General features: G+C 46.7%; 1 protein-coding gene across 11 annotated transcripts in view; it reads left to right on the top strand.

Moving 5' to 3' along the window:
- Positions 1 to 7,834, top strand: part of MAST4 (microtubule associated serine/threonine kinase family member 4) — a 581,240-nt gene extending 573,406 nt beyond the window's left edge. For all 11 annotated transcript variants that reach the window (XM_055251510.2, XM_055251508.2, XM_055251507.2 and 8 more), the window contains 2 exons: positions 887 to 1,068; positions 1,430 to 7,834. In XM_055251510.2, the coding sequence (XP_055107485.2) occupies positions 887 to 1,068; positions 1,430 to 5,319 (4,072 nt within the window). In that variant the 3' untranslated portion in view covers positions 5,320 to 7,834. The remainder of the gene's footprint in view (positions 1 to 886; positions 1,069 to 1,429) is intronic.
- The last annotated feature ends 5,331 nt before the right edge of the window (positions 7,835 to 13,165 follow it).

Raw genomic sequence — 13,165 nt, 5'->3', positions numbered from 1 at the left:
GGAGTTGCTGTTTTTCATTGTACGTTTATAGAACTATTTGACTTTTTCACCCAAGTACATTTATTACTCTGATTAAAATTATACACACACAAGTTCTTCTTTATTATTATGCTTTACATTTTGGCTGTGCTTTAAATCATTTAGAACAAATTGTTTCAAGGGCTAGCAACCAGAAACTTTCTGTTTTCAGCTTATGTGGAGTGGGTTAGATCTTACCATATATAGGCTTATATGGTAAAAGAACTTTGCCCAGCCCGATGCCCTGCTAAGGTGTCAGAAGCTGTGCTTTTGCCTTAAGACGTGCTCGTTGAGTACCCAATCCACATTTGCTTCTGCTGCAGTGCAGTGTCTGCTGCCCTGCTCATACGATACGCTTCAGCTTCACCTTTCTCGGTTTTTCTGTCGTTGTACAGCCTGCATTGTTGTTAGGAATATTCAAGAGCCCACAATGGAATAAGCACAGCACATAGCCCTTCATTGGCCTCTGCGCAGCCTATCACCATTAAAGAATTTGATTTCCAATACAATGGTTTTGCTTCCAGAGGTTTACTTTGTATTATCTCTGTACTCAGAAGCTTTCAAGCAAATAACATCCTCCTCATATACCTAACAAGTAAATGAATGTATTTTTAATACATTTTATATTTTTCCTATTTTCCCAACTCTTGGGAGTTGAGAGAGTCTCCATTGTCTACTATCAAATACTCTTCCCTTTACATGTCATAAGAAAGTTTCTAATAGGAAAGTGGTGTTCTTCTCTTTAATAGGATCTGCTATTGTATCCCTGTCCCTCACACGGAGTTATTGAACTGAGCACACTGGTATTTTGGGGAGGTAGCAGTAGTTCTGAAAGAAGACTGAACAATTTTTTCTGTTTTTGCTGTAGGAGGAGATCTCTTTTCAAAAAGCTAGCGAAGCAGCCTTCTCCTTTACTCCACACCAGCCGAAGTTTCTCCTGCTTGAACAGATCCCTGTCGTCGGGTGAGAGCCTCCCAGGTTCCCCCACTCATAGCTTGTCTCCCCGGTCTCCAACACCAAGCTACCGCTCCACCCCGGACTTCCCATCTGGTGAGTGAGTCTCCTGGTCTAAACAGCAGAGGGGAGGGGAGGGGAGGTAAAGTCATGTAAGGTCCCCAAAAAACATGAAGCTTGTTCCAGCTGAAAAAAAGCAGGTTGAAGATGTAAATTATAAAGACAGATTTATAGAGGTCATAAGATGTGGCTATTCTGACCAATCAAATAAGTCAAGAAGTATGGGGCTAAACCTTGGTCTGGAGAGGTTTATCTGAAAAGTGTTCATTCCACTAGTTAAATGCTGAGACAATTTGCTGACCTTACCTGGCCTTACCTAATACAGTCTGGGCTACAACTGTGAAAAAAAGGGGGAAATGACCATGGATGCTCACAGCCTTCTGTTTTCCATCCACAGGTACTAATTCCTCCCAGAGCAGCTCCCCTAGTTCTAGTGCCCCCAATTCCCCGGCAGGGTCCGGGCACATCCGGCCCAGCACTCTCCACGGTCTCGCACCCAAACTCGGCGGACAGCGGTACCGGTCCGGAAGGCGAAAGTCGGCCGGCAACATCCCACTGTCCCCGCTGGCCCGGACGCCCTCTCCAACTCCGCAACCCACCTCGCCGCAGCGGTCACCATCCCCTCTTCTGGGGCACTCACTGGGCAATTCCAAGATCGCGCAAGCCTTTCCCAGCAAGATGCACTCCCCGCCCACCATCGTCAGACACATCGTGAGGCCCAAGAGTGCGGAGCCCCCCAGGTCCCCGCTGCTCAAGCGCGTGCAGTCCGAGGAGAAGCTGTCGCCCTCTTACGGCAGTGACAAGAAGCACCTGTGCTCCCGCAAGCACAGCCTGGAGGTGACCCAAGAGGAGGTGCAGCGGGAGCAGTCCCAGCGGGAGGCGCCGCTGCAGAGCCTGGACGAGAATGTGTGCGACGTGCCGCCGCTCAGCCGTGCCCGGCCCGTGGAGCAAGGCTGCCTGAAACGACCCGTCTCCCGGAAGCTGGGCCGCCAGGAGTCTGTGGACGACCTGGACCGCGACAAGCTGAAGGCCAAGGTGGTGGTGAAGAAGCCAGACGGCTTCCCAGAGAAACAGGAATCCCACCAGAAATCCCATGGACCCGGGTGTGATTTGGAAAACTTTGCTCTGTTTAAGCTGGAAGAGAGAGAGAAGAAAATCTATCCGAAGGCTGTGGAAAGGTCAAGTCCTTTTGAAAACAAAGCTTCTATGCAGGAGGCACCACCGCTGGGCAGCCTGCTGAAGGACGCTCTTCACAAGCAGGCCAGCGTGCGCGCCAGCGAGGGTGCGACGTCGGACGGCCCGGTGCCTGCGGAGCACGGCCAGGGTGGCGGGGACTTCAGACGGGCCCCCACTCCTGGCACCCTCCAGGATGGTCTCTGCCACTCCCTGGACAGGGGCATCTCTGGGAAGGGGGAAGGCACGGAGAAGGCCTCCCAGGCCAAGGAGCTTCTCCGATGTGAGAAGTTAGACAGCAAGCTGGCCAACATCGATTACCTCCGAAAGAAAATGTCACTTGAGGACAAAGATGACAACCTCTGCCCTGTGCTGAAGCCCAAGATGACAGCTAGCGCCCACGAATGCCTGCCAGGGAACCCAGTCCGACCCATGGGTGGGCAGCAGGAGCCCCTGCCAGCTTCTGAAAGCCGAGCTTTTGTCAGCAGCACCCATGCAGCTCAGATGAACGCCGTCTCTTTTGTTCCCCTCAAGGCCTTAACAGGCCGGGTGGACAGTGGAACGGAGAAGCCTGGCTTGGTTGCTCCTGAGTCCCCTGTTAGGAAGAGCCCCTCCGAGTATAAGCTGGAAGGTAGGTCTGTCTCATGCCTGAAGCCGATTGAGGGCACTCTGGACATTGCTCTCCTGTCCGGACCTCAGGCCTCCAAGACAGAACTGCCTTCCCCGGAGTCTGCACAGAGCCCCAGCCCAAGTGGTGACGTGAGGCCCTCTGTGCCACCAGCTCTCCCAAGCAGCAGTGGGAAAAAGAGTGATACCACCAGTGCAAGAGAGCTTTCTCCTTCCAGCTTAAAGATGAATAAATCCTACCTGCTTGAGCCTCGGTTCCTGCCCCCCAGCCGGGGTCTCCAGAATTCATCAGCAGTTTCCCTGCCTGACCCAGAGTTAAAGAGGGACAGGAAAGGTCCCCATCCTACTGCCAGGAGCCCTGCAACAGTCATGGAAAGCAATCCCCAACAGAGAGAGGGCAGCTCCCCTAAATACCAAGACCACACCACCGACCCCAAGATTCTGACCTGCCTGGGGCAGAATCTCCACAGTGCTGACCTGGCCAGGCCACGCTGCCCACTCCCACGTGAAGCTTCCACCTCAAGGGAGAAGCCAGGCCTGAGGGAATCATCTGAAAGAGGCCCTCCCACAGCCAGAAGCGAGCGCTCTGCTGCGAGGGCTGACACATGCAGAGAGCCCTCCATGGAACTGTGCTTTCCAGAAACTGCGAAAACCAGTGACAACTCCAAAAATCTCCTCTCTGTGGGAAGGACCCACCCAGATTTCTATACACAGGCCCAGGCCGTGGAGAAAGCATGGGCACCGAGCGGGAAAACGAACCACAAAGATGGCCCAGATGAGGCGAGGCCCCTGCCCAGAGACAACTCCTTTCTGCACTCAGCTGGAATTCCCTGTGAGAAGGAGCTGGGCACAGTGAAGCATGGTGTGGAACCCAAGCCCGAAGCCCTTCCTGCCAGGCGGTCTCTGCAGCCACCTGGAATTGAGAGTGAGAAGAGTGAAAAGCTCTCCAGTTTCCCATCTTTGCAGAAAGATGGTGCCAAGGAACCTGAAAGGAAGGAGCAGCCTCTACAAAGGCATCCCAGCAGCATCCCTCTGCCCCCTCTGACTGCCAAAGACCTGCCCAGCCCAGCTGCCAGGCAGCATTGCAGTTCCCCAAGCCACACTTCTGGCAGAGAGCCAGGGGCCAAGCCCGGCACTGCAGAGCCCAGCCCGAGCCCCCAGGACCCTCCCAAGCCTGTTGCTGCGCACAGTGAAAGTGGCAGCCACAAGCCCCGGCCTGGCCCTGACCTGGGCCCTCCAAAGTCTAAGCACCCCGACCGGTCCCTCTCCTCTCAGAAACCAAGTGTCGGGGCCACAAAGGGCAAAGAGCCTGCCACTCAGTCCCTCGGTGGCTCTAGCAGAGAGGGGAAGGGCCACAGTAAGAGTGGGCCCGATGTGTTTCCTGCTACCCCAGGCTCCCAGAACAAAGCCAGCGATGGGATTGGCCAGGGAGAAAGTGGGCCCTCTGTCCCACTGCACACTGACAGGGGTCCTCTAGATTCCAAGCCACAACCCACCAGTGGTGGGCGGCCCCTGGAGGTGCTGGAGAAGCCCGTGCATTTGCCAAGGCCGGGACACCCAGGGCCTGGTGAGCCAGCGGACCAGAAACTGTCCACTGTTGGTGAAAAGCAAACCCTGTCTCCAAAGCACCCCAAACCATCCACTGTGAAAGATTGCCCCACCCTGTGCAAACAGACAGACAAAAGCCCGAGTCAGCCGGCCGCCAACACCGACAGAAGGGCGGAAGGGAAGAAATGCACTGAAGCACTTTATGCTCCAGCAGAGGGCGACAAGCTCGAGGCCGGGCTTTCCTTTGCGCACAGCGAGGCCCGGTTGAAAGGCGCGGATCGGCCAGCCGCGGGGGTGGGGAAGGGCTTCCCTGAGGCCAGAGGTAAAGGGCCCGGTCCCCAGAAGCCACCGACGGAGGCAGACAAGCCCAATGGCATGAAACGGTCCCCCTCAGCCACCGGGCAGAGTTCTTTCCGATCCGCGGCCCTCCCGGAAAAGTCTCTGAGCTGCTCCTCCAGCTTCTCTGAAACCAGGGCCGGAGTTAGAGAGGCCTCTGCAGCCAGCAGCGACACCTCTTCTGCCAAGGCCGCCGGGGGCGTGCTGGAGCCTCCAGCCCCCAGCAATAGGGACCATAGGAAGGCTCAGCCTGCTGGGGAGGGCCGAACCCACATGACAAAGAGTGACTCTCTGCCCTCCTTCCGGGTCTCCACCCTGCCTCTGGAGTCACACCACCCCGACCCAAACACCATGGGCGGAGCCAGCCACCGGGACAGGGCTCTCTCGGCGACTGCCACCGTAGGGGAAACCAAAGGGAAGGACCCTGCCCTAGCCCAGCCTCCCCCAGCTAGGAAACAGAACGTGGGCAGAGACGTGACCAAGCCATCCCCAGCCCCAAACCCTGACCGCCCCATCTCCCTTTCTAATGAGAAGGACTTTGTGGTACGGCAGAGACGGGGGAAAGAGAGTTTGCGTAGCAGTCCTCACAAAAAGGCCTTGTAACGGGGAGAGCCCCGGGGCAGGACTGTGGAGACCCGTCCTGAACGGGCGACTGTGTCTTGACTACCTTTCAAAACCAGCACTGTGTGGGAATGCCCGCCAGGCAGAGCTTGAAGCCTCATTGAGACAGGAGAGAGAAAGACAAAGAGGGGACCTTCTTCCAGATGCCTTCCCAGTTGTAACCGGTAAAACTGTTACCAGATAGTGTTTGTACCAAAAAAAAAAAAAAAAAAATTACCTTTACAGTTGAGGGTTGTTGAGGAAAACGATTTTCTCTGTAAATATATAGCATTGTGTTTGGTTTGGGATGTAGAGTCTATACCTGGCTGCTGATTGCGTCGTTTACTACAGCTTTTTTTAAATAAGATTTTTGCTTTACCATTTATCATAATGTAGTAATGAAGCAAAATGGTCGAAACTGGGTGTGTGTGAACAGAGATACACCCATATTCGTGTATATACACATCCACCTACATGTTTTGGTCTGTGGTTTAAGAGACTATTTCAAGGTTCCATTTTTATAAGCTAAAACATTCTAAGTAAAGATGGGAGAAAGCCCTAAACACAGTAGATTGTGAGTTTTTATGTGCATTTTAACCAGAGTTTCTGATAGTACTGTATCTGGCTACCTATATTTCCAGATCTAAAGCAAGAACTACTCTAAGTACTGCATTTGGAATCCTCCTCCATTAGGAATGGCCAGGACAAGTGGAGCTAGCCATTTTCATTACACGGCCATCCCAATGGACACCGGATCCCTGGTCCAACTGTCTAAAAGGCCAGTTATTCCTTTCTGTGGATGTGGATGTCTGGCCTTCACCTGAGGTAGAGCGGGGACTATAAACACACATCAGCTTTCTTTCTGTTTGCTTTCTTTTCCTTCTTTTCAAACTGTTAAACTCAGGCCTTTATGCTGTGAGTGACTAGTCCAAGAAGCACACATTTTGTAGTAGTCCTGCACCAGCCCTGCTCTTTAATAAAAATGAAAATTACTGGCTGCACCCAAATCTTCTAGTACTTGAGTAATAAGCATCAGGCATTGGAAGAGGTTTTAAATTTGCTTTTTTGAGGAAAAGAACTGGGGGTGGATTTTTGGCATCGTAGCATATGGATTAAGGAATAATCAGGACATCAGATACATTTTAATACATAGCTGGGGCCTTATGTTGTAGACGAAGCTTGCTGTTTTTAGCAAGTTCCTGGGTTTCACATTCATTTCTGATGCATCTAGTAGCTCCACACATTTCATAACCTGATCTCTTTATTTGTATGCAAAAAATACTGTCTTAATAACAGCAGCATTTTTGTAACAAAGAGACTCGCTGGAGCTATTTGGTGCTTGAATGTGACCATCCTTTTTACTTTTGCTAAGCCTTATTTAAATTTTGTATCCCGTGGAATATGTAGAACTTGTCAAATCATTTTAGTGCTGAAGGTTTTTGATTTTTTGTTTTTGTTGTTGCAGTTTCTTTGGTGGCTTGTTTTGTATTGTAAGATGGCACTTGCTGATATAAGTACTAAGGCACTAAGAGAAAATACAGATAAGTATTTATAAGATGCTTGGGAACCATAGCAGCATTTTTTGTTTGGTTTTGTAAGAGAAAAAAAATTACCAATAAATAACTAATCTAGCACCCAAAATCTCTTGGGGATGTCTTAGTATCTTCAGGCTATAAAATTGTTCATCTAAGCATAGCATCATCTTACGGCCTTATGGATTGTAAATCTTCTAGTGAGGCGGTAAACTCCACTCTGAAAACAAAGGCATAACTTAACCGACTGCTCGGTTGTCCTTCGTTGTAAAATGAATTGGCATTGGGAAAAAGGAAAAAAACAAACAAAAAAAGAAAAAGTCTCCTCCTTGCCCCTAATTTTTTTTCCATATGTTTTAGCCATTCCCCATAACTACTTTGTGAAGCTGTAAAAAAAATATATATATACTTTACAAGACTTTAAGTGGATTTCAAAACTGGTCTCAACGTTTATAATACATATCTGTGTTTGGCAGTTGTCATAACCCAGTCCTACATTCAGCCATCGGGACAGGTCTATCGGGGAGGTAGTTCATGATTTACAAGCCTTTGCTTTTTAACTGTCCAATTTCCTTTAAAGCACAACTAGCTATTTGTTTACAAATGATATTTTTATGTATATTTTGTATAGTGTATCCTTTTTGCCAAATACGTTTTTCATTATGAATGAGTAAAGAGTACTTAAGGTTGCATTCATGTATTACATGTTTGTTGTTGTAAACCTCTCCAATCAGCTGGTAGAAATTCTCCTCATTGTGTTCTGTTTGGTCAGTCTCTGTGTGATTGTAGGATGTGCTCCTTGGTAGTACTCCCAGCTGTAGATTTACCAGCCTAAAAGTTTGTTAGGATCTGTGCAATAAAGTGTTTGCAGTCTTATTTTCTCTAAGAAATTCCTTATGGATGTCATAATTGTTGTATATTGAACAAAATATTTATACTTATGCAGTTGCATAACATTGAAATAAAAATTTAGCATGAAAAGATAATGACTAGTAAGTTTTTTCTAATATACTCATATACATTCCACCTCCAAAAAATATTACTGATTATTACTCTGGTATTATGGAAAGGATAGGTTTTTGCAGATTACTTTTTGCTGAGTGGAACAGTTTGCCTTCTTTTTTTTAAAAAAATGTACACAAATATTCTTCAACATTCAGTCCTTTAGCTGGGCATAGTGGTGCTCACCTGTAGTCCTAGCTACTTGGGAGTCTTAAGGCAGGAAGATGGCTTCAGCTGAGGAGTTGGAGACCAACCTGGGCAACATAGACCCTATCTCTACAAAAACTTGAAAAATTAGCTGGGTGTGGTGGTGTATGCCTATTGTCCCAGATACTCGGGAGGCCGAGGTAGGAGAATTACTTGAACCCGTAAGTTCAAGGCTGCAGTGAACAAGCTATAACTGTGCTCTTGCATTCCAGCCTGGGCAACAGAGCGAGACCCTATCTCCAAAAAAAAAAAAAAAAAGATTAAGTCCTCCTTTAACTTCTTCCTATTTTTTTCTACCAACCTTTTCCCTTGCCTGCAGAACTTACCAACTTCTACGCTCACACTCACCATCTTCCCACACTCAGGGGGTCTTGATTCTCCTTTCTCTGTGACACCACCACCACCTCCTCTCATTCTCTCACGAACTTGCTCCATCAATTACCGTAGTCTGCCTCAGCATTCTCTTTTTCCTCCCCACCTGTCTCTTTCCTTTCAGAAAACTCTTTCTTTACCTGGCCTTTTCCCTCTGTCCCTTCTCAGGTGACATCCTACAAGAGGAGTCTGCACTTAGTATTTTTGGGTCTTCACCCCTTTGAAACCTGGCTCTGTCACCCATGCCATCAACATTGTTCTGGCAGAGGTCACCAGTGACACAGCTGACTCTAAAGCCCTCTTGTCAAGACATCACTTCAGTAGACCGTCTTGAGAACCGGTCTGTCCCTGATAGCCCTCTCTCCTAGTTGTCTTCAACCTGTTCTTTTTCTCTCTTTGGAGAATTTCTTCCTTGTCCTCTTGCCCCTTTAAATACTGGTGTTCCCTGGGTTCATCCTTGGTCCCTGAGCATTTCAACTTGGCTCAGGCACCTCACACTCAAAATGTCCAAAAATGTGCTTATCTTGGTGCCCCTTCTCTCAAAGCTCACTGTATTCCCCATCTTTTCTCCAAGTCAGATCCTAGATTTCTGCCTAAACTCTTCTTTCTTGCCTTACATCTTAAAAAAAAAAGCTTCATTGATTTCACAACATACTCTTCTGTGCAATCCATGTCCCATCACTATTGTGCTACTGGCAGCCTTAGTTTGGTCGCTATCATAGTCTCTCTCCAGATGACCTCAACAGCCTCCTAACTGGTTTTCTTGCCTTCGCTCTTACCCCTTCTAGTCTGTTCTTCACAACGTCCCTAGAGCGATGTTGCTCAAGTGTAAGCACACCATGTTACTATCCTGCTTTAAACCTTTAGGTAGCACCCATATTCTTTGGGTAAAGGCCAGTTCCTTAAATGTATCCTTACCCTAGATCACTCCAGCTCAGCATGTATGCTGGACTCAGACATCTGGAGGAAGCCTTTTGGAAAGGCCTGGACTGACCTGTGGACCCTCTTTGCTTCACTGTGTATCTGCCTCATGGCACTCTGCATTATTTTGGAGTTACCTTTCTACGTATCTATCTTCTTTGCTAGACTTCAAGCTCCCTAGTTCTCTGTCTTGTTTTTCACTTCTAGGACAAAGCACATCGGAGACATCAATAAATATTTGCTGATATGGTTAGGCTTTGTGTCTTCACCCAAATTTCATCTTAAATTGTAACCCCTATAATTCCCACGTGTCAAGGGAGAGACGAGGTGGAGTAACTGAATCATGGGGGCAGTTTCCCTCATGCTGTTCTCATGATAGTAAGTTCTCATGAGAACTGATGGTTTTATAAGGAGCTCTTCCCCACCCTTCGCTCAGCACTTCTTCCTGCTGCCGTGTGAAGAAGGTGGCTTGCTTCCCCTTTGCCTTTTGCCATGATTGTCAGTTTCCTGAGGCCTCCCCAGCCATGCCGAACTATGAGTCAATTAAACCTCTTTCCTTTATAAATTACCCAGTCTTGAGCAGTTCTTTATAGCAGTGTGAGAACAGACTAATACATTTGCTGAACCGAATTGAACAAGAAAGGAAGTATTAGTAGTCGCTACTGTTCGTAGCACATTTACTAGAAGCCAAGTAACGCACTAAATACTTTATTTCCATCTTCTCATTTAATCTCCATGCCATTTGAACTATACATTGCTTCATTTTATAAATTAGGAAGCCAAAACTCGGAAAGAGGTTAAGTGACTAACCCTCATGATTGGCAGGACCGAGGCTTTGAACTCAAGCAATCTGACTGGACGGCCCATACATTTAACCTCTACCATTAGATGAGACCTGCCTCCTCCCACACACCATTCTACTACAATATAAATTGCAAGATGAAACGGGACAGAATCATGACCGTGTTTTTCACGCCTGCATGATGTGGTTTTCCCTGCTTAGAGGAACCCACTCTGCTAAGATTCACAGTTTTTAAAAGTAAGCATGGAAATGGTCATTTTAATGGGACTTGGTATCACGCTATGCAGAAAAGTCGGTCTTCACCATGAAAGAAAAAACCCACAAAGGATATTAAGTACACACATCAGAGAGCCAATAATGGCCCTAGCAAGTGCTACTAAGTGAACAACCAGTTTAGAGCGAATACATAAAAGCAACTTTAAATGAAAAGCAAGAGATTGAAGTTTTAAAGGTATTTACCTTGAGCTAGACCAGGTAAAACTAATGGGATCATTAAAGGGCAAACAATTAGACATGCTTTTATGGGTCTGGCCAGTCTGGGGCACAATTTCTTGTACCGTATTTTCAGCACCCACGTAGTGGTATTTTATCTTATTTGGGATCTTAAAAAATTGAAATGTAGCTAAATATGTGTTTGGGTGTATAATATTTCCCTAATAAATTGAGGGCTACCTCTTTTAAGCCCAAGGCATTTTTTTAAAAGAGACATGGGTTGCCCATGCTGGCCTCAAACCCCTGGGCTCAAGGGATCCTCTCCGCTCAGCCTCTCGAGTACCTGGGACTACAAGGGTGCCCAGCTCTTCAAGGCATTATTTTTCCTTCTTTATAACAATGTAAGCACAATGTGATGCAGCCTCCAAAAATTACAAGTTCTCCCTTTTGGAAGGGGCATGATATGGGGACATGGGGCAAGACCATCAAGAGGACCAGAGAATTCATGAACTAGCGATAGGAATTAAAGTAAGGAGAAATCACTTCTAAAAATAGTACTAACCCTCCCACAGGGGGCAATGGCAGCTTCCCTTGGCTGTTGAGCACTGAATTGCCAAGCATTTACAAGAAGAAAAGGGATTGGCTTGAAGACTTCAGGTGAGGCAGCACATCTCAGCTCTAACATGCACATGATTCATGTGGGATCTTGCTAATTCCGGTTCAGAAGGCCTATGATAGCGCAGAAAATTCTAACAAGCTCTTCTCAGATGACTCAGATGCTGCCTGCCTGTTGACCACATGAATGTCCTGCCTGGTCACACCAGGGAGTTAGAATCTCTGAAGATTGGGCCTAGGCATCTGTAATTAAAAAATAATAAAATAACTTCCACAGGTGGTTCTAGTGTGCATTCAAGATTGAAAAGCAAAAACAAATTTCCCAGCTGGAGGATGACACTTGAATCATTCTACCTCAACATGAAATCATCATGAACAGAGCTTGAAGACATTTCCCATATAACTGCTGGTCCAGTTGAGCCCTAAGAACACTTTCCACTCAAAGTGTGGTCCTCAGACCAGCAACATCTGCGTCACCTGGGAAGGTGTTGGGAATGCAGAATCTTAGTCCCCTGACCCCCTGCCTTCCCCATCCCCGGACCTGCTGATTTTCTGCATTTCCATGATAGCCAAGTAATTTGCTTGCCCTTCAAAATTTGAGAAACATTGTTATCACTACTCCCCAAACTTCCTAGAAGATGAGAATTACTTGGAATATTTGTTAAAAATACGAGTTTCTAGACCTCATCGCTGATGCACTCACTCAAAAATCTCTAGGACAAGGCCTGAGAAACTGGGTTTATAATCAGTGGACATGAGGGGCAGGTGATTCTTATCTGGGAGGCATGGGCAATTGTAATATAAGAGTATATTTACCATCTCTGCTCAAATTTGTCTCCAGCTAAAGTCTACTACGATGATTATTAGTGTTTTTTAAGCCCTTGGGCATAGAAAACTCAAAAACCATTGAAACCATCAGGAAGACAGCAACCTAAACACTTCTTGTCCACCTACTGTATGTGTGTGTATACATATATACATACTCAGTACTAAGCATGTGTGTATACACGCACACATATATGTGCTTAGTACTGAGCAAGATGCTTTTCATCTGCCCTCTGACTTAAACATCAACACAATTCTCAAACCTGGTGGTGCCATTCCCATTTTATAGATGAGAAATCAGGCCCAGCCAGGCTATGTCGTTTGCTTAACATATACCCTGGAAAAAGAGCTTGGATTAGAATCTGAATTTTTCTGGTTCTGAAGCTCTTGACCTTTCTCAGTGTTACCAGGTGTCATTAAATTGAATTCAGATTCAGGCCCCTCTATGAATAATCTAAGCTATCTTATTTCCTCTTTGCATGTAGAAAAATCATATGGTGCTAAATTATGAATTTGATGATTGGTGGGAAACAGTAAGTGAAGGAAGCTAATCGTTCTCTGTAATAGGGCTTCTTTATCAGTTCTAATTAATCAGTAGAAAATTTCTCATCTAGCATTTTCAGTTCACAACGCAAATGTAACATGAAAACGTGTAGCTATAGTAACTACAGAAATTTGCTTCCTTCATTCTAGGCCAGGCATTAAGAAAATCTATGGTAGGGCAGTTCTCTGAATTTCATTTCCCTCCTGCCAGGATGTTTTTTTTTTTTCCTCAAAGCAATCATTTTGTGTTATTCCTCTCTTTCTCTACCCCCTACATGTCTCATGTATCTAGAAAATTTGGAAATGACCAAGGCTTTGTCAGACCTTGGTTTGATTACGTTTTGTATGCTGAAAGCCAATCAGCCTGACCCATGATCAAGTTCTCTGGCAGTTGAGACACCTCAATGAACTGGAGTCATTAGCACTATTCCTTATAGGAAAACACTCAGCAACATTTTGCTGATTTCTGAGACCCAACATTTCAAAAGACAAGATGACTATCTCTTACAACACCACTGGCTGATGTTGGGGCTGTCAATACCAATACTTGTATGCAGGCAAGCACTTGAAAAAGGGGATGGGTCCCAAGACTGAAGTT

Source organism: Symphalangus syndactylus, chromosome 18 (assembly GCF_028878055.3).
Source record: "Symphalangus syndactylus isolate Jambi chromosome 18, NHGRI_mSymSyn1-v2.1_pri, whole genome shotgun sequence".
Lineage (NCBI taxonomy): Eukaryota > Metazoa > Chordata > Mammalia > Primates > Hylobatidae > Symphalangus > Symphalangus syndactylus.
The sequence above is the reverse complement of the archived record's forward strand: the minus strand, read 5'-3'. Positions and strand labels throughout refer to the sequence as shown.